At 43.9% G+C, this 27,455-nt stretch overlaps 2 protein-coding genes across 2 annotated transcripts in view; one reads left to right on the top strand and one right to left on the bottom strand.

The window, feature by feature from the left end:
- Positions 1 to 22,360, bottom strand: part of LOC144111491 (transforming growth factor-beta receptor-associated protein 1 homolog) — a 54,258-nt gene extending 31,898 nt beyond the window's left edge. Inside the window, exons 1-10 of the mRNA XM_077644804.1 lie at positions 21,881 to 22,360; positions 20,771 to 20,823; positions 18,088 to 18,181; positions 15,725 to 15,823; positions 13,135 to 13,221; positions 12,423 to 12,524; positions 11,647 to 11,781; positions 6,924 to 7,084; positions 5,438 to 5,570; positions 3,153 to 3,248 (exon numbers count right to left, since the gene is read on the bottom strand). Coding sequence (XP_077500930.1) covers positions 3,153 to 3,248; positions 5,438 to 5,570; positions 6,924 to 7,084; positions 11,647 to 11,781; positions 12,423 to 12,524; positions 13,135 to 13,221; positions 15,725 to 15,823; positions 18,088 to 18,181; positions 20,771 to 20,823; positions 21,881 to 21,949 — 1,029 coding nt within the window. The 5' untranslated portion in view covers positions 21,950 to 22,360. The remainder of the gene's footprint in view (positions 1 to 3,152; positions 3,249 to 5,437; positions 5,571 to 6,923; positions 7,085 to 11,646; positions 11,782 to 12,422; positions 12,525 to 13,134; positions 13,222 to 15,724; positions 15,824 to 18,087; positions 18,182 to 20,770; positions 20,824 to 21,880) is intronic.
- A 92-nt stretch (positions 22,361 to 22,452) lies between these two features.
- On the top strand, positions 22,453 to 26,785 carry LOC144111493 (uncharacterized). Its single transcript, XM_077644808.1, has 4 exons — positions 22,453 to 22,699; positions 23,373 to 23,465; positions 24,469 to 24,619; positions 26,598 to 26,785. Exons 1-4 carry the CDS (start codon positions 22,564 to 22,566, stop codon positions 26,644 to 26,646), a joined length of 429 nt encoding a protein of 142 aa, XP_077500934.1. The 5' UTR covers positions 22,453 to 22,563; the 3' UTR covers positions 26,647 to 26,785.
- The last annotated feature ends 670 nt before the right edge of the window (positions 26,786 to 27,455 follow it).

The following is a 27,455-nucleotide window of genomic DNA, read 5'->3' on the forward strand; positions in this document are numbered from 1 at the left end:
CGCGGCGGCCGGGATCGAACTCGCGTCGTTCGGGCCAGCAGCCGAGCGTCTTAACCACTTAGCCACCGCGGTGGCCCACAACCTCCGAATGGCTAGCCCGCACACTTCAAATGTGATTTTTCAGCTCCGTGTTTTATGCCAACATGGAAGTTTTTATTATGTTTTTATGGAGCTATTGTAGCGATAGCTACATTACATTAGCATTTCCAGCCTTCAGCGTGGCCACCCCGTGGCCCGTGGCCACTGTGGCGGCGCCATGGCCACCGTGGCTGGCCACGTGGTGCGGAGCAGCTGCCAGTGGCGCGGTGCGCCGCCGAAACCGAGTGGGGGGGAGTGGAGAGGTGGAGTGAATCCATGTCCAGGGACGAAGATGAAGGAACGCCCAGCGAACCAGACCAGCGAAAGGCTGACTTTGCAGTTCGACTCAGTGAATTCCACTCGACAAGCTGTAGCTATCGCGTCACTCCAGGCTTAACCAGAGCTAAACCACAGCCAATTTTTTTTTTCAATTAATCTTACACCGTTCAATTTAGAAAGAACTGAACTGTGGAGCTCTGTTGGCTTGAGTCAAACATTTCAAATTTTGTGAACCATAATGTCATTTAACTAACTTCATAGTTATGGTGCTTGGAAAAAATTTAATATTTTTATATGATGAAGTACTTCAACAACCATATACAGTATTTACACGATTGTAAGTCAACCTATTTTTCAAAATTTGAAAATCCGAAGTGGGGGGTCAACTTAAAATCCAGCTTGAGCAGCTGCTATGTCAACGCGCAGAACCGGCATTCCCACCCCGTGCAAGGAGTCCGATGGTGGCTGTTGATAAGCAGCAAACCGGCACCAGCCCACTCCCCACACATGGCCACAGATTGCGTCTGCTGATAAGTGGCGGCAGCCCGATAACGCATTTGGGTTCTACTCTTAATACGCGTCGTCCTAGTTTTTTTTTGTTTACTTTAACCGCGCACTCGGCACTCAAGGGAGCATCGATAGTTGATGGAAGGGCCACTGTTCCAATCGCGGCAGCACTCGACTCGGAGCCGCAGCGGCACCGGGGAGTGTCGGTAGCCAACGGAAGAGCCGACGCCGTTGATGCGTAGTTTCTCTTTGGCTCTGACGCATTCGACTACTGCCAGCCGCGTTTCACAAGTTTTTAATGTAGTGCTTCGTCACTCGCCATTTGTGCTTCGGGTCCGGTAAGCGACCGGTGCTCGTTCATGGCTACATTCAAGATGGCTGCCATTTTTAACACCGAAGAAACGAACTGTGCGCCGGGCCGCAAGTTCGACGTTTGCAACGGGTGATACAGGTGTGGCAGCGGCAGCGACGCAAAATTTTCAGCTGTTCCAAACGATGTCATGATGTGGCTGTTTGCTAACTGCTGGATTTCGCTGCACGACGATGTTAGAACGACGAGCTGTGGGACCGCAGCAGCGATCATGACGGCAGCGCTAGTGAGGAAAATGGCGCAAGTGTGGACGAGTAGTCCAGTGACTAATACATTTTTGTTTTGGAATGTGTCCATGAGCACACCCGCGCATAGCAGCCGATTGCGGCTGGTGATGAGTGGAGGCTGCAGGATAGCGCTATCGCGTTCTATTATTTAAGGCCAAGTGTAAACGACTTCCAAGTTTTTTTTTTTTTTTTTTTCAGAAATGTGATATGGGGGCGGGGGGGGGGGGGGGGGGGGGGGGTCGACTTACAACTGTGTAAATACGGTAATTAGAGCAGCTCCATATGGCAGGCTTTTGGCTACAGCCCCATTCCAACTGAAAGCAAAAAATAGAGAAAGAAAGTGTCCTAAAAACTCGTAATAATTGAACTAATTAAGTTATTTTCCTATAATATCGAAACTGAGATATACTGAAACTAATTACATATTTGAAAACAGGAAGAAGAACCACACATATAAACCTAATTTCATTACAATATCTTTATTAACAAAAATGTTGATTTCAAGACCAGCATCTCCCGTTAAGCGGCTTACTTAAAAGCAACTGTTCCGTCTTATAGATACGTTTGTACACTTAACTGTCTGTGTTTACCTCAACTGAAACTAAGAGCACGCAATGTGCTTCAGGCTTCTCACACAGCCGCAGTGACAACCGACACTGATGAAGAGGAGAACTCCATTTACAATGCAGAGAAGCAGTCCTCCCATGCAAAGCAGCGTTTTCACAGGTTACACAATGATGGTAAGTTAATATTCAGTGTAGCTATTGTTGCTAGAGAAATGTGGTGGCAGAAAGCATGGCTGCTGTTTAAAGACCAGATGGGCTATTTTTTTTGGTTCTCCAAGTTTGCATGTTTATAATATACAGTAAAACCTCGATAGTAATTTGAACTGTGATAATTCGAAATCCTGGGTAATTCTAATTTCTGCAGTCCCATAATTTCTAATGTAAATCTGACCAGATAATTTGAATAGGCGGTGTGCACCAGCCCACTTAATTCCAAGGTCTGAGGTGCCATGCGAGGATGTTCAATCCTGATGTTGCCACAGGCCCAGGCAAGCCGATGAAGTGACGGCCCCTCGGAGCTGTGAGGTGGCGCCGCAGAGCAATGTCGATTAGTAATGCCTTTGCTCGATATGCGAAGCGCCCCAGCCCCTGCATTCAAGCCACAAAAAGCAATTGGCAAGGCTTGCAGACCACCTGAGCATGCACCTGCAGAGAAGACATTCTTCAATGCAACGCAGGCATGGATACCAGTTTCAAAGTAACATACTCTCAGCACTTCGTCAAGGTACGGCCAGACTGGAGGCAGGCAGTGGTGAGCGCGCTCGTTGCTCTTCTCCAGCTTGGTTGTGGTCAAGACAGCATCTAGCGGAGGAGCTGGCGTCGAAACACCTCCCACTCTTAACAGCATCATTGCATGTTCTCACAATGTGACCATTCTTGCTGCGTGCCTGCGACGGGTCGAAGTGCGTGATGTGGCCTGCACTGTTTGTATGCCGTGGTTCTGAGTCAACCTATACGAGGAGCCGACCTGTTTGCGGGGTCCAAGGAAGTTTCGGACGAGCGCCAGCATTACTGGGGGAGCCGGGGACCCAAGTGCTTTTCAAGCTTTACGCTATCAGCCCGAGGGAGTGCTCTGAACAGCAAGGCAAAAGAGAAGAGAGAGAAAAAAAAGAACACCCAGTGTACCTCTTTGTTTTGTTCGTGTGAAAGGCCCGACTTGTTGGAGTGCCTGGCCAGCTCCAGTGCCTCCGTTACTTTCTCATCAGCCAGGAGTGCCTGCACCTGCAGAAGCACAGAGCGATCACAGCAAGGTTAACAACTTTTAGTAACTGCAAGTACAGTGGCTGCCTTGAAATTACACTCGGCCCCGTATATGTGCCAAAGCTTGGACTTCATCACAAAAGACCAATTACCCCAAACTTCCATGTTGATCAACCTCATATTGAACACAGCAGGCACCCAGATCCCTTCTGTTCTTTGTACACCATCTCAACAGTATGAAAAATTAATTTCTGTGAGCCTCCCTTTTCTCACAACAGCACTGGTCTAATTTGATCTTCACCCCTTCCATATTTTCTCTTTTTTTTTCATGGCATCCAACATAACAAATTTGCATTTACTACAATGGCCAGATATAAATGTCCCGCATCACAGGTATGCACATCACTAGTGCTTGCACAATTAAGTATGCTAATTGTTTCTAAAAACTTAGAAACAATGGCTGGAATAGACACAATGAACCCTATTCACAAGTGCTCAGTTCCAGGCCTCTTCACTAATAAGCAAGCCTGCGCATGCATTTCAATCTGCAGAAGTCACATAAAAGCTATAACTGAAAGAAATCAGTCACTTTAATATGAACCATAATTTGTGCGCAGTTGCTCTTTCTTAACCTTGAAAAAAAGAAAATTGCAGAGGAAATGAAAAAATAGTAAGGAAGTGGAAAAACAGCCACACGTTATTACCTGCATTCATGTCCTATTCTTTCTTCTCAGGTCCAAAGTTTCAATGCCAAAGTTTTACAATTTAAACCAAAAGCAACTAATTAGCTAGCTGCATTTCTTACAATGGTGCAAGAGATTTGCTTACAATCAGTGGTGGCAAGCTTCAAAACAGAAACTCCACAGTGAAGGGAGTAAGCTAACCCACAGCTACGCAAAGGGATTGGAAGGCAAGATTCTGAGGCAGCAGTGCACAGTGACCTACTGTGCTGCCTGCTCTGGCCGATGGCAATTCAACTATCTCAACTTGTGTTTGCGCAATCTTCCATCCTCGTCAGTTGTGTGCCCCAGTACTCTACCATAGCAGAGCATTATCCATTTCTTTGCCCACCACTGACAAGCCTTTACTAAAAATTGTGCCTCACTGTGCCAGGCTAAGGGCAAAGGTTCTTTGTTTAACAGTGTGGGAAGCGTGTCCCGTCTTCTCGCGCTGTTTACAATGAATCAGTACCAACTCACCCAAATCGCAGCCTTAATTAAAGATGAAGGTATGAGGGCATCATCACATATAGCATTCTGACTGCATTACAACAGCACAAGCATGCTGTGATCTATGCCAGTGTGAATGTCTGGAAGTACCATATTTACATGTATACAACGTGACCACGAACGTACCATGAAGGGGCATTTTAAGATCTCAAGAAAATGAAAAAAAAAAAATTATAATGTGACTTCAGCTTATTCAAGCCGACTAGGAAAGAATGGAGACAACATATAAAAATACGGACACAACAAATACATTGACATTATCTGAGGGGAGATGCTTCAGAAATGCATGTGACATCATTAAGCGCAGCAAAGCTTCCAATGCATGTATGCACAGAGTCTGCCACGCAGCAATAGCCGCCGTCACTGCCATGCCAGCGCTGCTGTGTGTTTAGTGCAGCCCAGTCCTGTGCCCCTTCGACCTTTTTTCTCTACACCACTCAACTCTTTCAGTGCTTTCTCTTTTTCAATGGACTGTGCTGCCTTCTCCCCATGTTCATAGCCACCCTCTGCCTTGCCCATACACGCCACACGGCCCCAAGGCTGTCAAAAAGTTGGCTTCTCCTAGCAGCTTGTGAGTCGTGTGGTGAAGGTCGAAGCTATCTTGAGCAGCGAGAAAAAAAATCGCATTATATTCATACCTTAGTTCTATACATAACACAAGATTCTTTCTGAAACCGATGAAATCAGAGAAAAAGCTCACGTTATATTCATGTAAATACAATACTAATTAAGTAGCCACATAACTAAAGCACACAAACCAAACAAACTCTGGGAAAGGCTGTGATGTGCAAACCCATCATGCAAGAGCACACTCTGTACGCATCCAGGTATGGCATCTTGCACGATGCAAAGTTTAAAACATTTTATTTGTCTCATCTGAGATAGTAACAATAGCAGACACCTGGACCACATTTACTGAGGCCTTGCTAGACTGTACAGTATTGAATGACTATTACATAGGGGGCAAAGGGAAAAAATCACCTGTGCCTCCCACGGCACGGGCTGCAGCATGAACAAGGTGTCCCGGCCAGCCAGGAGCAGCTTGCCCTCAAAGTTGTCCAGGAAGGTGCCGTTGACAAAGGGCACCCGCTGCTTTGGCTGCTGGTCAAAGATGCTGCAGTGATGGTCCAAAAACAAACTATCAGCATGAGTCAAGTACATGCCAGATAGCCATAGATCGCTGGTGAGAAACGGGTGATTGCTCAAAGTGCTAACCAAGACCAAAGATGTCTGCTCTAATGGTATGTTCAGTCGCTCGCTCGCTCCTCGAGATATCAGCACAACACTCAACTTTGCCAAAGAAGTCTTCAACAGAAATGAGGATACTAACTTATGTGATCCTCACTGAAACTGTCCACTCTAACCTTATTTGCCATCTGCACTTCAAACAAACCGTGCAGTCCTCAGAGATGAGGTCACAGCAAGCAAGCAGCTAGCTGACAGTATAGATGAAATGTGAGGAAGAGTTACTCCTTATCTGCACACTGTGGACCATTTAGCTGCTACTGAAGCAAAGATGCAGCTGCAGAAACACTGCACCACAACAGGTGAACCAACAAATTTAGAACCACAGTGCACCCGTGCTGGCTTGGAATGCATGGAATGTGCAGTACATGTGTGAATGACTGGAATAGAAGACTGCTCGCAGGCACTGCCGTAATCTACTGAGTATCCATGCTGGAATAAACGCTCACCGCCATTTTTGTTGAGATTTCTTATTTTTCCAAAAACCGTGCAAGTACTCATGTGATTAGTCCCGTGTCCAGGAGAAGTTAAAAACACAGAAATGGCACATCAAACTCTATTGTTCGGTACCCCCCTAACACTTATTGCAGAGGAAAAGAAAAGTGGGGGGGGGGGGGGGGGGGGGGTAGGGGTGAATGTGACAATGAGGTCATTCAGATGATATGCCGAAGCTCAAGGTCAAGCAGTTTCCAAAGAAAAGCTTTGGAGGGTCAAAAGAAGGTACCAGTAAGAAGATCAGGAACTCAGTGAACGTGATTAAAGGAGCTTAGGAAAGGCACAGCCAATAAATTGCAAGCCGCATGCAGAGGTGCTGTGCTGATGGAGGGTCTCCAATCACGTGGTCGCACTATCTGTCTGTTTACTTTCTCCCCACATGCATTCGTTTTTGTTCGTTCATGTGTTTCTAAAGATCTTGAATTTAATGACCGGTTGTCGGCCCAAGCAAGGGCCCACTCCAACATGTGCCCATTTTGGATTTTTCAAATACCCATCCCCAATATTTTGTTATTATTTTCAAATTGCAGGTAGGTGCTAGCTCGGTATTTTATGGTAGTTACATAACAGCCTCGTGATTTGTGAAAAATATTCAGGTGGCTCAGCAAGTGCACCACAGTGCTTTTTCTTTCTTTCTTGCACTCATTTCAGAAGGCATAGGTGTGCGGAAAACATGTTCTCAAATTCCTAAAAACTGTAGGTCCACAGCAATCTCGGTGAGACCCACCTGTAAACTGTGACGTAGTCCTCCGAGAGGCAGACCACGTATGGATGACCGTAGGCGACAGCAGAGACATTTGCTCCCCACGGCAGTGGTGGGCGCTGAGACACTCCTGAGCTCGTAGCAAAGATGCCCAAGTCACTGGGTCCATTGAGGAGAAACTCGTCCTGGGATTGCATGCAGTGCAGACCACAGGTGTCTCTCACACATTGTCCGTGAAAGCCAATAACAATGGTGAAGCTGCTTGATGTCAAGTAACAATGCAGAAACTAGAATTAGGTGTGATTTATAAGGACACTGCGGACAGCTCCATTCCGCTGCACTGTAAAAATTGGATTTGAACACTGCACATTTTTTTCCCTCGCCACTCAATTCAAACTTATGAAGTGAGGACTTTTCTGAAAAGCACTGTGAACACCATTTACAAGTGAATATCTAAGTAGCCTAGGCTCAAAAATCAGTGTACAAAAAATTGCGTTTTAAGTCACCACGGTCCGCCTGTGATATTATGTCTAGAGGTGACAATACCTGTGCTTGATTTTGTCGCCTTTTCTATCGTATAAAAGCTTTGTTTTCAGTGAAAGTAGAGCCTTTGTCATTAAAATGTCGTATAATCTATCGATACAGGACAACTTCAATTCGACTTTGGTGTCCCTTTGACATTTAATGATGGACCTTCAAGAGGGCACTGCTGCACAAATCAGAACATGGCAATGCATCGTAAGAATAAACGGACGAAAAAATTACTCAAGAAAAAGATGGACTTGTCCTGTTTGGAGAAAAGAGGGAGGAGGAGTTAAGACTCTTATCCCACTTCCGACAGCTTGAGCCATAATCATCCACTGAGGGGACTTTCTAAAGTCCTAAAAATTTTGTTTGCTACCTTATTTACATTCATGCAACGTTACAGTCAGTCTGTCACATAACAGAACAGCGCATTGTGCAGAAACTGGCTATATAGGTTGGAAAAGGTTGCACCAAGACAGTATGAGCATTCAAAATATAATTTAACCATCAATGAATTTGGATAAATGCACATACAGCATAAGCAGCTTTAATGCTAACAGCTGAGTGAATTGAAAGTTGGATCAAATTCAACATATTCAGTCTCACCTAAGTTTGCAATTTTGTCCACAGATTGCCAAGTAATGCTACTCTGAGATCCTTCTGTGACAATATTTCTGCACATCCGGTGCATCACACAGCAGTCATTATAAAGCTGTACCCTGGCATACTTTACAAGAACTCTAGCACAACAATGACACTTAACAGTCACATATTTTAAACACCCTTCACGTGGCTCATTTATGAGATTATCAAAAAATGTGAAAAAAGAACTATAAATGTCAATGAAATGCCAATAAAAGGGACAAGTATTCTGAAGAGCTCCACTGATGTGCTTGTCAGCGGCTGTCTTGCCATCATTTCCACCCACACACTACGGAAGAAATATTTCTCGCAACGAGGCTGGCCTACTGATTATAAAACATCTCATGGTTGTCCATACTGAGCTTTTGCTGTTGTGATAACGAGGACATGCAGTACTGAAACAATCAGAAAAGCCAGGAAACAACAAGACAGAAGCTAAGTTCTTAAGCGACCATCTGGAGTGCCTTTGTGGTCTTCGACAACATATCTAAGCTCCACTCGTGACCCCCCCCCCCACCACCACCCTCTCTGGCTAGAATCCAGGGCCTAAAGCAGCTATAAGCCAATTTTTTCATGTCCAACAAGTAAAAAAAAAAACAGGTTGAATGCCTTTTGTATTCCCAATGTGCACAAATCATTTTGTATTCCCAATGTGCACAAATCAACAAAACAAGCCCTTGCATGACCTAATGTAAACAGGACCTTAAGCAGACTAGACATGCAAAATTCCGCAAGTAGACATTCACACATATCCCAGCTGACTAAACCAAAATGACACAGCTCTTACTAGAGCTGTTGTGGCAGCTACAGACTGAGTGCAGGTTGTGTGGATGGGTAGCACGAAACACATTGTCTGGCTCAGGGCGAAAGCCACACACTTTAGCACTGTTGCTTAAACCTGGTGGTTGGCCATCGTGTCGGGGTAAACTGGGATCTGCGTCAAAGCCTACTTCCAGAGAATTTCTCACAAGTCCACTCATGGCCTCCTTTGGTCACGCACCTTATTCTCTGTGACCATAATATACTCACCTGCACTCACTATTCAGGCACCCCACAAGCCTTCACTGACACATTTAAAAAAAAATAACAACATTCAAGGGTGGGAACCACAGTATTGGTTGCCCAAAATGAGTAAATGAGAATCAGAGCATCAGGAATGAAAGGATCGCCATAAAGGTTTTAACCCTTTGACGGTTTTTGCCGTATATGTACGGTGGTGGTTTTCCGTCCCGCAAGGTCTTTGCCCTACGGGAACGGTTTCAACAATCCATTTGAGATTTCGCGCCATAATGACAACGCATGCTCACTGGAAGGTGCTGCCAAATCCCAGGACATACAAGAAGGACTGATCTCTAGCTTCAGCGTGTCGTGTCCTGTCCTGTTGTGTCGTGTGTGTCGTGTCCTGTCCTGTTGTGTCGTGTCGCGTGCTCTGTGGCAACGCCCTTTCGTGGTTTCAGTGGTTTCAATGCCTGATTGCAAGGGCGGTGGGTGAAACTTGATTTTTATCTTTACCGGTGCTCCTTTGCAGGGGCCCAAAAGTTGATATCCATCTTTATTGCAGCTGCTCTTGGGTTGTTTATCACTGAAGGCTATTCTGGCTTTCCTTGTTTACTGAGTTCCCTTCGAGTTTCTTCAGATGCACAGCAAAGCAGCGATATGGCACAACGCACTGTTTGTTCTGTTGACACTCACAGCAATGTTTCTTCCGTATTTTATTTGTGCAGACTGCAATAAGGCGCTGTGCATAGACTGGTGTTTCAAGGAATACTACACTCTGAAATACTATTGAACATTTTACAGTTCTGAGTGATGCCAAAATGCTGTTTCTGATTTCTTTTTTTACAATTTCTTCCTGACTTAACAAACTTTGTACATTCAAAATCTGTAATAAAGTAATGTGACCATATGGGAAAGTTTCTTACAAAAAAAATTCGACCCTCAAAGGGTTAGGGATGTAACCGTTCCAGTTCTTTTTAACACAGGCTCACTGCCTAGATTCCTTGCTGTACTGCCTAGCAGTCAAGTTTATAGGCATTTTCTAAAACCTTGGTATCCGTACCAAGTGCTGTGCCAGTAGCCTAATGTTTCTGCACTATCACACAGTAATACTTACACCTGTCATGCACTGTCCAAACATTCGCCAACTGCCGACAATGAGGTCTCACAGGTGCAGCAAGATCTCATTAGGTTTTTTTTAAAGCAGTCATGTGTACTGCTAAGAATCACAGGCTCTTTCAAAAGCTAGCTGCACCTCTCCAGAGCAGGGGTTGTCAAATATTTTTGCCTCAAGAAACCCCCTCCCCATTACAATCGTGTCGTCACAAGCGCTACAGTCGGTTGGCATTGTTTGTGAATGTTCTCTTTGTGCTTTTTCTTTACTGTTTCATTCACTTTTGCATGTATTTGTTCGTTTCCTTGCTTTCAGCCATTGGTTTTTTATTCAGTGCTCATCTGTCACACATGCTCAGACCTCTTAACCCCAGGGCAAGAACGCAGAAAAAAAAAGCTACTGCCGTATAACAAATGTTCCCCCGCATTTGTGCACGCGACTGGCTGGGCTATGCACAGAATCACGTGAAACCTCTTCTGGCTTTCAGTGGCTATCAGCCACTCCACATTCCGGAATCAGCGCAATAATGGGTTTTCTTTTATTTTTATAAATTCAACAGACACTGGCTTTTGGTACAAATGGGCTTGCTGGTAGGTAAGCTTCGCTCCAGTGCCGCAATGCCATTGAATCAGCGGGAAAAGAATCTAACGGGAGGCGCATGTATTTTTTTTTGTGTGTGCGTGTGCGTCTTGTCTGGGCTCGGCTAGCTCAGCAGTGCCACCTACACTTTCAGACACCTCGCATACAAGTGCACGTAACACATGTCGTCTTGTGCACCACGCTCCTTCTACATCTTGCCGGCTTTAGGTGTGGTCACACTACTAAACACATTTTTCTGATTTCGGGCATATGTACGCACGTACCTACGTGCAGGGACAGACGGACAGACGGAGTTCAGAAACATATGCAGGGACGTATGTATGTCCCTGAAGCCTGCTTTGTGCCAGGCAGCCCACCCGCCTAACGGGTTGTAGGCAAAAGAAAACTTGCAACAGAAATGAAAATTTTCAAGAAGTATTATATGAGGCAGTTAATTCATGAAAAAAAGGCTTAAAACCTCAACGATCTCAACTTTTATTTTCCCCGCCAATGTGGGTCACGCCAACTGTACACCCGCACTTGTAAAAACACACAGAACACCAATGACGCCTATTGAGCAAAAGGCTAAAACACATTGACTGCTTTGTCTGATGGTTCTGTAGTATTCAGCACGCAAAAATCTGGTACGTGAGTGCACCGCTGCCCATTTGCTGGCACTTGAATCAAGCGCTATCAAGTGAATCAAGGACAACATGAGTCCCACTGTCCTACAAAGGGTTAAATATGTGTGTTTCCTTGCATGCTTTCTCAAGAGCAATGAAGAGCTCAATAGTGCAATAAATAAAAAAAAACAAAGGCCAAATGTCCTCTGCTTCTTGTTGACTTTTGAAATTCCTTGCCAACCAGCACGGACTGTGCAGCCAACCTCACCTTAGCAATTCGCTTGATAAACGGCACCGTCAGCTCGCTCTCGTATGGCACCAGGTTCTGAATGTGGCCCGTGCTGCAGCAGGCGACCAGGTACTGTGTCGCGGTGGCAACACAAATGTAGTCTCCGTCCATGGCCTGGGAAAAAAAAAAAAAAGATTTTACTGAGAGGGCTGCCTGTCGTATTGCAGTCTGCACCCAGCTGAACAGTTCCTCTCCTCTCACCGACCTTTTTTGTTTTTTCTTATACAGAATTTGATGCTGATAGGATGAAGAACATAGGAAAGGTTTTCAATGTAAAAGGCAGCACTTTTCATCTAGCACTGTTATCCAAACCGCCAGACTTCAACAGTTAAACATTACACTTTGTTCCCAATGATAAGCATAAAATGCAAGCACTGAGCCAACAAGGCAGCCACAAATTTCACGCATGCTAGGCCTCTACATGGAAATATGTCACTAAGACGAAACAATGGCTGTACTGAAGAAACTTCAGCACCCGCTTAGCTGTACTGCAACAAGGTTCAACTTGACACTACCGCTCAATGAATATCTCCAATGAAAAGGCATTAAATTTTTTGGAAACCAGGCAGTTGTGCTCCAAGGTCATTTCTGTAGCAAACATGCTGAGAAAAGCTGAGTGCTCATCCATGTTGCAAGCTCATCAACATAAAATTGCCACTGCTGAGTTTTGGCACACAGGGCAAATTTCAATCACAGCAGAAAAAAACTAAAAATTTTATGACGTTCTCTGCAGGCGAAATGCAGAGTGCTCTCACCAAGGCCAGGGGGTGCTCGGCTAAGGAGATGTCGCTCTGGTGAGTCACCTTGCTGTCCGTGACAGCATAGAGCTGCAGCTGCTTCCGCTTGGCAGCACACACCTGTACCAGAGAAGTGCCCCAATGCAGACCAGAGCATGCCAAGTGCACAGAACAACGAGAAATGTACAATGCTAACTGCTCTCAAGTGCCTTTCCTGCTTAATTTATGGACAGTGTTGTTACGTAATTTGGCAATATTTGCACCTCTGCTTCTCACCTATAGTCAGAACCTGGTCCCATCACAGAAGCTGTGCGTAATAAGTGAATTCAAAATTCCTGCTTATCTTTCTTTTAATTTAATTTTACAGAGACAGCTGGATACAAAACCTCCATTTGTGTGGAGTGGGCATACTTGCAAGTGATGGAGGCAGGTGCAAGAAGTTGTTTATGAGGACCTTTTTTTTATTAATGACAACCCAGTTTGCCATGTCTTGAATTAAATTGAAGGGTGTGAAAACCTGTCATCACTCCTCGCCCTCCCACCCTTTGGTAGCTCCGAGGTGCAAGAGGTAAAATATCAAAAGGAAGCAAATGCTCTCTTCAGAACTGAGACACTAAACTTTCCATACAGCTAAAGGCAGGCACGCCACGGTAAAGCCTATTTCAGACAACTACGCAAGTTTTAACGGAAAAAGACGCCACTGGACTTCTCCCCAGTGAAAATTGCACACCTGAACGCAGAAAGGGTCGTGACGGGTGGGGTTTTCGTTGACACAAAATGCAGAGATGCCTTTCAACTTGGACAGCGGAGCAAGGATCTGCGAGATGGCAGTACGAGCAAGTGCATTAGTGACAGATATGCTACATATGTTTATGAAATACATTTATGAGCACACAGCTCAACATCACTGAACGGTTACACTGTAACGAAATAATTAATACTATTAAACCTTGTAAAATTACTGTGCTCAACGCCACAACTAAAACATGCAAAAGTTCACCACTAATGAAAATTAGTCACTTTTCTCCCCACAAATCAATCTCATGTTGCACGTCCATCATTAAATGATATGCAATACTGCTCTATGAACAACAATACAGTGCATAGGAATGCATTGCAAGTAACAATTCTTTAGAACGATTTCTGGTCGTCCAGTCTGCTGTTGGATTCAGATAAACGACAGGCACGGCCTTCTATCCTTTTGTGCAAACTGGTAACCGTGTATGCAAGAAATTGCCCTCATTATGTGAAACTGATTCTGTAAATAATCAATTTAGATTATGCTTCAGCTGAATGCTTTGTTTGTTCTTGCCCCTATCATGGACAGAGAGGTTAACGCCTGCAGTAGTGCATGAATAATAAAAAGACAAAAACGCACTCATGCAGACACTGAATGGCACTGTAACTTTATGGCACTGCACTGCTCCCTTGTCCTGGTTTGGTTTATTAGGTGGACAAACAAGAAAGCAAATTTCAAAATTTACAAAACAAAAATGCGTGCATTTTAGCTGCTTTTCTCTGGTAGCATGTATGGATGGTGGGATGAAACTGAGATAAATTAAATTGCTATAACAAATGCATGTGAAATTTCATCCTTAATTAGGTGCATTCTCTAATAATGACCTCAATGCTAACATCATAGCAATGCTTGGATGCAGTATCTACAATAGATGCTTGCAACTGTCAAGGTATGCATGTACTGATATCGCAAGGTGCACCTTTTTAGCTCAGTTACTGCTAAGAGGAATGAAGTACACATCTCTACTAGGCATGCTACAAGTTACCCTTTAGCTGTTTCCGGGCAAAAACAGGAAAGAAACTAGACCTCCTCCTGCACCATGTTTCCCCTTTAATTATGCACTGCTCCTTTTAGAATGTCATGCCAACTAGCTCAAGTTTCTGTTCTACTTCCCGTTTCTAAGTCTGCTTTCAGCCAGTGTCCGAAGAGATGTTTAAAGCGGAACTACTTTTTTTCCTTGTCTATTTTTCTAAACCAGTTTTCTCAGTTCTTTTTTAATGCCACAATTTTAAAAAAAGAAAAAATGATAGAGACATGAAGAGATCTCACATCTGGTGATATGAAACTAGGATCACAAAAACAACACACATCACAGCATAGCACTGCTGCTGATAATGGTACCATTGCACTGGCCTATCAAACATGACTTTACAGCTGGCCAAGACAGAAATTTTATCCCCTGTTGCTGTAGTGTGCGTCACAACAATGAAGGCACAGTGAACTGTACCAGTGGCATGGCACACTGTGAAATGATGGGAGCATGCAAAATCTCTGTGAGAGCAATGCTTATTTGAATGCAACTATAATGCATTATATTAACTAAATAATTAATAAATCAATCTTTATTAAACGTACACAGGAACGATCTTGGCTCTGCGGCGCAAATACAAAAAAATACGCACACATACGTTGTATAGAGAGACAGCAAACAATAGAGGAACGAAATACCGTCAACAGAGGACGTCGATAAGAACGGCATTTTGTACAGAATGAAAGGCCTAAAAATCCTGATTTATAGGTAAATATCTCACAAAGAACATCCACAAAGGAATGAAGACAAAAAATGACCTACAAGTAAAAAAGGTAAATTCATACACAAAGCAAAAATACAATTAACAAACGAGACAACAAATCAAGATGCAAAAACACAGGTTTAAAGTGAAAATATCGAGGAATATACACAGCAGTGGTATTAAAAAATAAGAAAAAACAATAATAAACAGTTCAAAGAACACATAAATGAAGCGAAAGCAATGTGCTAAAATGCTAGAAAGGCAATGTTACATGAAATTAAGTAATACTAATAACATCCCATCATAACAGCATATTTACGTATTAAATAATGACACAGAATGAGCTTATGCCAAATTAACTCGATTACTTGAGCTAGAGCTGCCTAAGGTACGAGTCAAGCCAAAAGAGAAAAGCCACAAACCCAAGAGTTGGTGGGATGAGGAGCTCAAGAACGCGATAGAGAAACGTCAGGAAGCGTCCAGGGAGCACAAATATTCCAAGAAGAGGGGGGAAGCTACATCTAAATCATGAACCAAGCTTGACGGGAAAAGCCCAGGTGTTCACTCCCATCCCCTTGGGTATGTTTGCAGAATTTCAGCACAAGGACACTCTGATGTCACTGAAATGTGACTGCCATGGTTGGAGAAGTGTAAATGGCGCTAGGCTACAGTGACGCAACATGCTACTACCGTCGTATTCATATATAAGAAGATAAGCAAGGTAACAGTCTGTAGCACCAATGAAAACTCTGCAAGTAACATGACACAGTCATGCAGAAAGGACTCACATCGAGGTCGACCATGTTAAGGCACATGAAATTGCCGTCACTCAGGCAGAGCAGCCTCTCCAGTGCTGACATTGCCTTCAGCGTCCGGATTGGCTTTTTCTGCAAATCAGAAGGGATGTGATACTCAAATAACGATAAAGCAGAAACAAATACGCAAAAGAAGCCCATTCTTAACAGCAGATATGAGAGACAAATACGACATTTGCAACGGTTTATCAACTGCATGGTCCCACTAGATACACAAGGAAAAAAAAAAAGAAAGAAAGTGTTTGTGCCAAGAAAAAAAAACGGTGAAAATGAGGTACTTCATAATGCATGCATGCATTGGAATTTACTTTTATTGCGCGTTTCAAGCTTTCCTTTCGAAACTTCAGGAATTTGACAGAAATATTTTTTATAAAATGTTCATTTCACTTCACAATTCAGAATCATCCTTTTATTGGTGGAAATATTTTTCACAACACCAACTGTTGCTTTTCAGCCGTCGTACAATGTAGGATTCTAGCTGCTATGCATGGTAAAGCTTCAAACATTAGCCATCAACTTTAAAATCATCATGAATTGTTACCAACTCTCCCAATCTGCAGTTCTTCAGTTTAAAATCACAGTTCCCATCCCCTGCTGTGGTTTTCTTATGACAATGCGCAAAAATGACTTTTTTCTCGCTGAATCACAATATGGTCAACACAGCTGAATCTATTCCCCGCTCCCAGAAAAAAATTTGCGGCTCTTTGTGAATGCACACAACACAGCTCTTGCGCAGGAAAAGTTTAGAGCCTCTTGAACATACGCTAGCGAGTGCAAGCTTTTACACAATAAACTTTTAGAGTTACGGCTATAAAAAAGCTGGCTATATACATAAGGAATCAAACAGAGATCACAAAACAAATATTTGAAAACGCATATCTCCGCACCTTTAGTGTTTACGCCTTTCAAACAGTTAGTTTCCATGTTTCAAAGTCCCGTACTTAATTAGAAGTTGATGTTTGAGATGTCGTAAGCTCTCAATGCTTACCCGCAGCTACTTCTATGGCAGTGGAAAGCCGAAGTGACCAGAGCTATAGAAGAGTTGTCCAATGATATGCTACGTTCGTAACAAGCCATCCTAACTGTATGGCTTTGTTGTTGCACTGTACTGCGATACATAATAAAACATTATTTTTGACTGTTGAACATTTTGTAAATGGTATTGTCATTCTATCTTTCATTTCTGTTATCAATCAGCAGCTATCAAATGCTTTGAATTTGTTGTTGTTTTTGCATATGCAGGAAGGCCTTAGTAAGGTATTCTGCAATGCCTTTGGCTTGCTCCTCCTTGGTTTGCATATGCACTGTAAACCAGAATTTAAAAATAAGTGGTGCCCTATATGTAGGATGCTAGGCATACATGAATTAACCTTTCCTGCAAAGTGAACAGACCGCCGACAGTCTTTTCAGCTAATGAAGTGGACTGCCGGAGAAGGTAAACGTAGTTGGGGGCAGCAGAAAGTCGAGTGGGCAGATGAGATCAAGAAGTTTGCAGGGATAAGGTTGCAGAAGCTGACACTGGAGAGCGTTAAATGAAGTATGGGAGCAGCCCTCATCCAGAAGTGGACATAGCTACGCTGCTGATAGTGATTATGACAGTTTTAATAAGTCTGGCCACTCTGGTTGGCTTGAACTGGATTTCCTCATACCCAAAATGTAATATAACTTTCAGCTGTTTCCCGTTACTTATAGATGGTGAGGGCCATCATTGAATGCCCAAAAAGATGATGCATAGCTTTTGCGGCAGCAAATGTTTATGATCCCACTACCCTAATAACTAATAAATTAGTACAATGTCATTGCATTAACTGCTGCTCTTTCCGAAATCTGTGTCCCATTTCTATATATATTGGGTTGCTATTCTAATTCATTCTTTTTTTCATACTTTTCAATCTAGTTACCCACTTTCCTATCAGCCTTTTTTTCTCTAAGGTGCTCCATAGTGGCATAGTGTGCTACAGCAGCCTGGCTCACGAAGAAGATCCCATGCCCCAGCACGCTCGGTTGGCGCGCAAATCAGAATTCGGCGGTTACGTGATCGAATGTCGGCAGTGCACCTTCCCGGCTTGCCGCCAGCTCCGCTTCCCCCTGGCTGAACAAGTACTCTTAATAAATTTGTGGAAAGCAGACACCTTCGACTTGTGTTTGGGATGTTGCTTCCATAGTGGTATCAGAACAATGTTATTTCGTATTGTGTAAAATCTGGAACTACATTGGACATAAGAGATATGCATACAAAGTTTGTCTGTATTTTAAAATCAACTAAAGTGCACCCATTTCAAAGTTGTCATTGACCTAACACCTCTGATGCCATGTGATGGCAAGCAATCTCTCACCGTGCCGATGTACTTCAGGCGGGCCTTGTGGGCAGCAACCGTTCGCCGGCCATCACACCAGCTGTGGTCCTCCAGGTCATACTGGATGAGGAAGCTGTGGCCGGGAAGGATGCACATGCATGATAATGGTGCAATATGACAACGCCACCACTATTAGCGTACTCATTTTGGCCAGCAGCGTTTTAGATGCCGCAATCAAAAGCGGAGTGGCAAAGCCATTAAAATGGCAGAGTAGTTTCCATAAGCATACCTAATGATCAAGCCTCATATAATTGACCCATAATGTAGCAATCAAGAAAGAATCTGTGATTGTTCTGCAGGTACCCAGGCTTTGAAACTTCGACAAGGAATATCAATCCAATTCTGGCCTTCTGGACACTGCAGTTAGGAGGGAATTCGTAAGCAGCTTGCTTTTTCAGCCACCTTTCCTTTGATTTTTTTTATTTATTTATTCAATACTGCAGATGAAAGTCCAACCAGGTTGGCCAGCATTGCTCAATGCAGGCTATTTTTGCAAGAAAGATAACATGTGCTGTCTATTGGTTTAATAGCCTCCGCATTTACACAGATAGCAAAGGTTTCTCATAACTTCTAAACCACTCGCACAAATCTCAAAGGATTATTAGGAGGTACTATTTATGAAACAGCAGCTAGTGCTACCTTCGGCTGCATTCAAATCGAGACAAACTTTTCAGAAACTGTGGATAATAAAAGTGATACCATAAGGGCCTTTTCTTTTAATGTCTGTCGTAATATATCAATTTGTGCCACTTGTGAGGCTCCAAACATACATTCAACTATTAATGTGACCCTACCTATTTTCAACACAGCATAGCGTTTATCGAATTAGCTTCAAAATCTAGAAAACCTCAATTTACAGGAGTACACAAGACTTCTTTGACACAGCACTATATACTTTGTCTTAAGGATGTTTGTTCTTCTTTGAGGCCAGTTTTCATACACAGAGAGATGCAACTGATCAATACTATGCGAAGTGGCAGCAGCCAGCCTTCAACAAATGAAAGTTTCAGCAATTGAGGTAATCGACAAACGCCCACACTCAATTTGTGGTGATTGGTTTCTAAATGTAAAATCAACACAGTAATTTATGAGACGTACCATAGAGTAGAGGTTCTTAAACTGAGCGCCTTAAAGCCTTTGGGTTCCTTTGAGTACTTTTTTGGTTCCCTGAGCATCTAATCCATTTCACACCTCTATCTTCACCTTTCCTTCAATACTATATTTTACAACTAATCATAGCGTAATAGGTTATAGTAAACTGCTTCACCATACAGCCATTTTGGGCATTCTTTGAGAAGTGATGCGTCTGCGTGCATGTTAGGTAGGAGCGGGCAGATGCCAATACATGCAGGGTTCTTAGCACCTTTTGAAATCTGGTGGGTTTCTTCTGAGGCCAAAAACACTGAGAACTCCTGCCATAATGGAGGTTCCAGATTAATTTAGACCACCTGGGGATCATTAACATGTACTGAAATTTCAGTATGCGGGCATTTCTATACTTTGTTTCCATCAAAAGAAGCTGCCGTGGCCAGGACTGAACCAACGCACGTACTAGTGCAAAGCATCCAAATACCATAGGAACTGCAGCAGATGTAAATTAAGGTTCTGCTCAAGACAGATGAAGAAGTTTAGTAGCCATGGTGAACATGTTTGATACACTATTGAAAAATGTAAGGAGTTTCACTATTCAGCTCGTTGTTTGTAAGTGGAAACTAATGTTGTCCATGACTAGGCTAAGTAGCCACCAATTAGACTATTATGTGAATGCAACCTTGTAGCAAGATTATTTTTTTATTTTGGTTGGATTACATGTTATTAATAGGACAAGGATTGTAGATTACCGGGTATCAACGTCCCGAAGCGACTCACTCTGCAGGACGCCGCAGTGGAGAGCTCCGGATTAATTTTAATCATTCGCGTTTCTTTAATGTGCATTGGTATCACACAGCACATAAGCGCTTTTTTATTTCGCCTCCATAGAAATGCAGCCATCGTGGCCAGGATTGAACCTGCGAACTTGGGATCAGCAGCTGAACGCCAAAGCTACTAATCCACCGTGGCAGGTTTTATTATTAACACAACAGCAGTTGCTCACGTAAGGTTTGTAGTCCTGCAGAAAATATATCGCCATGAATCTTGTGGGTTTCAACACAGAGATCAGCAACGTTTCCTTTTTCATCTTGATATGTCTAAAAGACGGCCAGTGCTCTGTTTCATGTTCCTATAAATTTTACTCAGCACAATTTTTACACTGCCTGTTTACGAAAGGACAGGAAGCTGCAGCATACTTTCAATGACACAAAACATTTCCCGCTAAGTGACTGCGGGTATGAAGGTGCACTCTAGTGCAGGCGAAAAAAATTAAAAATTTATTAGTGGTGCCTAAATTAGCACCATTCGATTCCAGCAAAAATTCTATGCCATAAGGCTACACAGACTCCCTGTGCAGGATCTATTTCCCCCCGCTATCAACTTCCCCAACAATGTTCAACTTCACCGTCCAGCAACAAGAACTCAGAAAGTTCTAAAGGGAGCTTCATCACCTTGTTTGCCAATGGACACGAGCTCCACCACTAAACCAAGCTTACATCAAAGCTGCCTTGAGCACAGGTTATTCTGAACATTTGTACAAACTGACAGGTGTTGAGACGGCTCTACTCACCCATCAGCTGTGCCAACATAAAGTGTCCTTCCACTGCATTCTAAACATGTGATCTGTGAAAAGAAAGATGAGGCATTGGTGCAGTTCATTCAGATAAAACCAGCGAGGGGATCCACTGCAACGTGTTGTGCTTCTCATAATGCAGAGACAGCAAAATGCAGAACAATTTACTATGCTCTTACAATTGGTACTAACTATACAGCATAACAACAGGTAACTGGCTGATTGCTTTGCGCCTTAAAGTTGCACACAGGCATAACTAGCATTGAGTAAAACTTTTGAATGTTCCTACCTCCTCAGAGGGAGCCATTCAGAGAAGTATGAACGATTTGCTTTGTTTCCAATTTGAGCGTTATGACATGTGCCGTTCACACAGTTTGCAACTGTGACCAAATAGCCATGGAATATATTGCTGTCCAGGTGGTCCAACATCAGCTCTTGTTTAGAATGGCCGCTTCCAGGAACTTTTAGCACATTAAGGTATAGACGTATGCGAGCCAATAGAGAAATACCAGTTCGCTATAACAAACCAGTGATTGAAGCAGCCCATACAGGATCAGAGCAAACAAGGTGGCACTTTTTGTGAACCAGACAGTGTGCCGGCCACAGCAAAGGAAGCTTAACCTGATTATGACTCCTCTGTTTAATTTGGAATTATTGTATCAGATCGCTGGAGTCCTTACAAGTGTAGTACCAGTGCAATCTCTTCCTTTCTCAAGTTTCTCAGCTGCTGCACACCCAAGATCATATAACTGGCACTCTAGTGTCTCAACGTGCGAACTGAAAGCAGTTTTATGAACGCTTTGCAACTGCAGCAACAACTACACAACTTTAAATTACCCTCGGTTTACAACCATGTCACGTCAGAAGTAACGCGACAGATAAGCCTGCCATTTGCACGGTAGGAGATGACTGTGTTTAAACACTAGACTGGATCTGCACACATGCAGTAAGATTGGGAGCACGAAAGCTGCTATTAACCGACGCAGCCCGCTTGCACTCTCTCGCGTGTGAAGTGCATGCTTGTACACGCACACTTATTAGAACAGTTCGTTTAAAGTCATAAAGTGGTTGATGGTTCGAAAAAGCCGGCCGGCGCACGTTTAATACCTCGGTTGTTGAAGCGCCTGTCGATACACGCTCGCTCAGCGGAACCAAGTCGAAGGCCTTCAGACTCATCCTGAAGACAGTGACGGGCGAAAGTTCATCGCGACGAGTTTCCCACACTTTTCTTCATTCCGACCACCGGGTCACTTTAGTTACGAAGTTCTGAGCGCACCGATTAAATGTCGGCGCAACATCACACCGCCGCGATCACGTAGCGGTGCTTCGGGTGGATCCACCCTCTTTCCTCCCCTCCGAAGCCGCTGTCAGCTCGTTTTGCGTGCCGCTGGCTCGAAACCACCGCCGCGATCTCCACCCGCAGTATGACGGCCACAAAATCAGCCGTTCAGCGGTGCGGAGTACCGCCTGTGCTGGCCGGTGCTGCGACGCATCGACGACTCGACGTGCTCATGCACGAGAGATGGGGGGCGAGTACCGACAGCATACGCAGGGCGAGATTGTTTGGTTTCTGCCCGTCCACCATGCGGCTTCCCACGGACAGCTTCGCGGCTTCACGCAAAGCCAACACGATCCGACTTCGAATGTGACTTTCGGTCTGTCTGAAGTCGACTCGAAAACGAAATCCAATTGAGCAAACAGCGGGAAACAGTGTGGCGGGAAAGAGACTTGGGAGTGTTTGGGGCTTCAGTGAAGCCATTTGATTGATTTGGTTCACTCTTTGCGTGCGAATGTATCATCGTAGGCCTGTCTTGGCGATGAAAAGGACGAACCCGTTCGCTGATGAAATCCCCGTGCAGTGGAAATTCTACTTGTCCGAGAGAGAAGCGGACAAGAATTCCCAAAAGCGGATGTCAGCCGTGCACTGTGAGTCGACGTCTACAGTCGGGACAAAATACGCTGCTTGTGTGTGCGTTTAAGCGGTGCAGAGTGATGTTTGGACGCTAACGATGTGTTTCCGGTGGTTCCATATGAGTGTAAAGTCTGGCAGCATTTTTCTGCTAATCTTTATGCCCATATAGTACTTACGATGCGCCTTGCTTCACTACGCAGGCGTCCTCTGCTTATTAGGTAGTTGTCAAACTAAGGAGGTGTTTTTGGTGGTGTTCCCTCGAAACATATTACATCGTCATCCTTAACTCCACACTCACAGCCCAAAGTGTAATCTTTGATTGCTTAATTGGACGACCTTCTGCACGTTAACTTGGCTTGCAAGTGTTTACCGTCCCGACCGACGCCACCAGAGAGCTCAGTGATGCGAAGGGAGTTGTAGACAGAGCCCCGGAGTAGTTGTAAGAATTGAAAGTAAAAACAGTGGACTCGCTAGACTTTGAACGCAGTGACATTTTCGGATACATTTGTAGGAAACCTTGGGACATCGGTACAACTTGCAGCATCTTTGTAGCATCAAAGTAAATATTGCTGATTTTATGGTGGCGGTCGCTGCCTCGGGAATATGGACACATGCTCGCTCTAAAAATCCATTCAGTTCTGAAGCAGATGAAAAGATCACTGCGCAACCTCCTTTTCTTTCCTGCAGCTAAGACCTTAAAAATGCTCTACTCTGGCTCGAATCCGCATAGTGGGACAGTAAAGCTGGACAGGGGAGGACAAATGAATGGAACAAATCCAGGTAAGCGCACAGTATTGCTACCATGAAGAACACGTGCTTTTGGTACTGTTCTTGAAATTTCTTCCCATCTCTGGCACCTGTGATGGACACCGATATTCGATGAGGCCCTACAAAGTACATAAAGTCAGCAAGGTGACTCTTGTGGAAATCTGAAATAGACCGTGTCGTGCAAAGCACTTGCAGCTCAACTGACAACTTGCAGAAATCTAAGTCAGCTTTCGCCGGCGTTCAAGCTACGAAAAACATATTTTTCCACCTCCCTAATGTAATGTCCCTGCAGGTGAATGTAGGTGCTTCAGTAAAATAAATAAGTCTGCATTCTTGCTCACACACTGGGACAACTCATATCTCCAGTGCTTGGTGCAGTTTTCTTCATCTTAGGAGTGGCAGCTTTGCAAACTTATTACTGTGATCACTGTACTTGCAACACTACTGTCATGTTGACATACATGAAACCACCGCATACTAGTGTTAGTCATGTGCAAGACATGGCTAGCTCTTCCTAGCTTGCCCATAAGCATCACAAAAAACTCTGCACTCCGACTGCAGATATGCAATTCTAGGTCTTATGCCTTGTAGCACAACACACCACACATCAAAATTTCAGTTCAGACTAGTTAGTTCGTGGCACAATACAGATAAAATCAGTGCAACTAAACTAGGATGTGAAAGGTATGCTTCATATGTTGTGTGTACGTTTTGTCCTTGTTTAGCTGTGCTGATTCCATATGTATCTTACACATCACATGTTTATAAATATTTTGCTACTTTTGCCATTGTGCAAGTCTGCTGCTGTTGTACCACTTTCTTCTAGTCAGTTTAACCACTCCAAAAAAAGGCCGCTATGATTGAGGATGATTGAAAATAAATAACCTCAGCTTTGGCACTCTACTTATGCCATAGTCTTTGAAATCGTGCAGTGAGTTTGTCTTCTGCTTTACCTTTCAACCTTTGCGATTTCTGCTTCACTTTCTCTAACTTTCTGTACTGACTTATGTTACAGCGGACTTGCAGCCCAAGCAGTGCGGGTCGTGCCATCGGAAGTGTGTTGTCGTATCGGCATGTGCCTTTTGTGACCGAACGTCGTGCGAAGCCTGTACTCGGCTCTGTGTGTCCTGTGAGAAGGTGTTCTGCCCCCTCTGCTCTGTGATGAAGTGAGTATGCTCCAAAACCGGGTTGCTTTTTTGTGGTGGTTGTTTCAGACGTGCACGCTGCATGGTGTTCATTGTGCAGAGGTACCTCATAAACTTTGCTTTGCAATTCATGCCAGTCATCAATGAAAAAACAGAGCGAAAAATCACAGAAATCAATGAGATTCACTTGGCTTATACGAGCGTTACATTTGTACAGCACGCTACATGAGTATGTTATCATTTATGTAAGGAAATGTGAAAGTGGCACGCAATGCCGTATCAAGACCACCAAGCAGGGACTGCATCATGGTGTATCAAAGCGGCCACCACATGCTGCTTTTGCCTCCTCTCTCCCCCTCTGTCGCCCTGCTCCGTTCTTTACCCTCTCCCCGACCACCACGCCTTTTGCCTCCTCTTTCACCCTTTCCCTTAAAGCACCACATTCCATCTGCATGCTCCTACTGAGAGATTTCGCACGGTCGATGACGTCTATTTTTTCCGAAAAAGGGGCACTAACTTTCATGCGAGGAGAAATGAGGAAAAGAGGAAGACGGCTTGTAGCACCATGCTGCTTAGCATGTTGTTGTCTTATGTCCTTCTCACGTCCTTGTTGCTTTTTGCACTTTTTTTTTATTCATCATGGACCACCAGCTGGCCCATGCCTCCATTCTTGCATTCTGTGGCTGCCATATCAAGTGTTCATACCGGGGCAGTGATGAGGAACATTATTACTGCCATCAATAGCCTCTTTCTACGAATGTGTGCCATTGCAGTTCTCAGTGGTAACATCAAGGCATCTAGGGCAGAAGATCATGGAGATTCGGTTTGTAATTAAAGCCTTCTGAAAAAGAATCTCTGTTGAAGGAGTGGCCGAAACGAAATCCTGAAAGGACTCTTCCATGCCTTGTACTTGCAATTTCTGTGCACTTATAAGGTTAAGAATGTTCAGTGCATTCAAATGTGTCTTTGTTAAGCTGGTGGATCGATGTCGATACCGCGATATATGTGAAATATTGCCATTTCCCACCCGTATCTTCGTAAAACTCAGACATGTTACAGGTGCTAGCAAATTAGTCTTTTGGGTTTTGTGTTTGTAATGGATGCAGTGTTTGTAATGGATGCAGGCGTGGGATAGCTGTGCCACTTGCACCATTTTGATACAAACCCGACTTTCAGCGCCATGCATTGCCAAGCTCTATAACGGTGAGGCCAACGCAGTGACTCCACTGTTGCGCCAAACAAGATAAGCTGTGCAATCGTGATACAAATCGTTAAAATTGTGCCAAACTGCTCCAAACTCACTGCTTTTGAATTGGACAGCGCCGTGCGCAGACTATCCAGGCAGACATAACCTTAGATGTCGCCGCCGTTTCAAAAAGGTTAAGGTGTGTTGAAGCTCACTTATAACGAACATGACTGCCACGCGGCATTCTTTCCTATGTTCCGAAGTTTGCAGCAAATGGGCAGAAATGAACGTCGCAGTGCGGACTTTCGTGGACCACTTTCTTTTTATGCCATATGCATGTGTGAGCAAGTGTCTTCAGACCAGTGACGTTTCGGCATGTGTTTTTGAGCTGCTGCACGTTCCTTGTAAGCAAATTATGAAGTTTTACTGTATTTGTGCTGTAAATTGCTCCAAGATGATTATTTCTGCTCTACAGCTGATCCAGATTGCACTTTTTTTTTCTGCTTCATGGCTGCCCCCAAACGCTCTCGGCTGTCGCAGCCTTGTGGATGCTTTTGTCTGAACCTGCACTGAGCCAAGTTTTGCATAGCTGACAGTACACTTAAAGTACTGGTAAAATGCTTGGCTATGTGCTGGCACTGTTAAAGTGTTGCTAGAACTGCTTGCCAATTTTTACATTCTTATTGCGTAGCATTAACTGCTAACACTACAATGAGCATTGACAATCAATTAGCACCTGTCTCTTCCAATGCCGTCTGTCACTAACGAGAGGTTCCTTGCAATGCCTTCATCGCTCCTTGTTCTTTCCTGCAGGTACAACCAACATGAAGAATATGCTGTGTGCCTTACTTGTGGAAGCTAGACAGCCGGAAGAAAAAAAGAAAATTTAACTTTTCTGTATATTATGTAAATATGTTAAAATTATCAGCTATTGACAGCAGTGATGAAGTTTGTTGATCGTGCTTAATGCTGGTGCGCTATTGCATCAAGCTAGATCTTGCCATGTTTGTTTACTCTTGTTCTGGTATGCTTGATACCTTGGACACTTGATGAAGCACTCAATTCTTGTAGCCTGCGGTGAGAACTTTATGCTGTGATAAATGTTTTACAAAGTGCATGATTCCTCTGTACAAAATGTGTTCTTTGACGTTGCTGCTTGCTTCTTGATTAAATTATTCTTTAGATACAATGTGTGCTATCCTTCAGTCTCGGGTGTGGCAGTGTGTTTCGAAGCACCACTGTTTTCTTAATGCTGCACTAACCAAAGCAACAGTGTTTGTGACACTAGTTGCATGCTTGCTATTTCACTGTAGACAGATGACGGTGTAGCCAGGGTATTGCTGAACCAGACCGGAAGCCTCCCCCTTGTGACCAACGTTTTGGACTGTGGAGAGCCCAAAATTTCGATTTTTTGACCTAACGTAGACATGAGTGAAGACTGTTAACATAAACAGTCATGGCTTCTCCGTGCCATGGAAGGCACCATCATGGATCCAAGTCTATTTAATCAGATAGTTGGCTTGGATAATTTTGGCAATTTCTATACACCATTGCTGCCACTTGAGCTAATTGTGCACTCTTTGTTTCTATGTATGTGGTTTACAAAGATGATGTGTGCAAGCGTTAATAACGGGACAGTGGCCATGTTGGCGGTGGCTCAAATGATGCCAT

Source organism: Amblyomma americanum, chromosome 11 (assembly GCF_052857255.1).
Source record: "Amblyomma americanum isolate KBUSLIRL-KWMA chromosome 11, ASM5285725v1, whole genome shotgun sequence".
Classification (NCBI taxonomy): Eukaryota; Metazoa; Arthropoda; class Arachnida; order Ixodida; family Ixodidae; genus Amblyomma; species Amblyomma americanum.

What these genes read in the sequence shown, in the direction of transcription:
- LOC144111493 (XM_077644808.1), top strand. Translation starts at nt 22,564, where the DNA reads ATGTATCATCGTAGGCCTGTCTTGGCGATGAAAAGGACGAACCCGTTC. An exon ending in GCGGATGTCAGCCGTGCACT is followed by an intron (nt 22,700 to 23,372) that starts GTGAGTCGACGT and finishes TCTTTCCTGCAG; the next exon opens with CTAAGACCTTAAAAATGCTC. An exon ending in CCCCTCTGCTCTGTGATGAA is followed by an intron (nt 24,620 to 26,597) that starts GTGAGTATGCTC and finishes TCTTTCCTGCAG; the next exon opens with GTACAACCAACATGAAGAAT.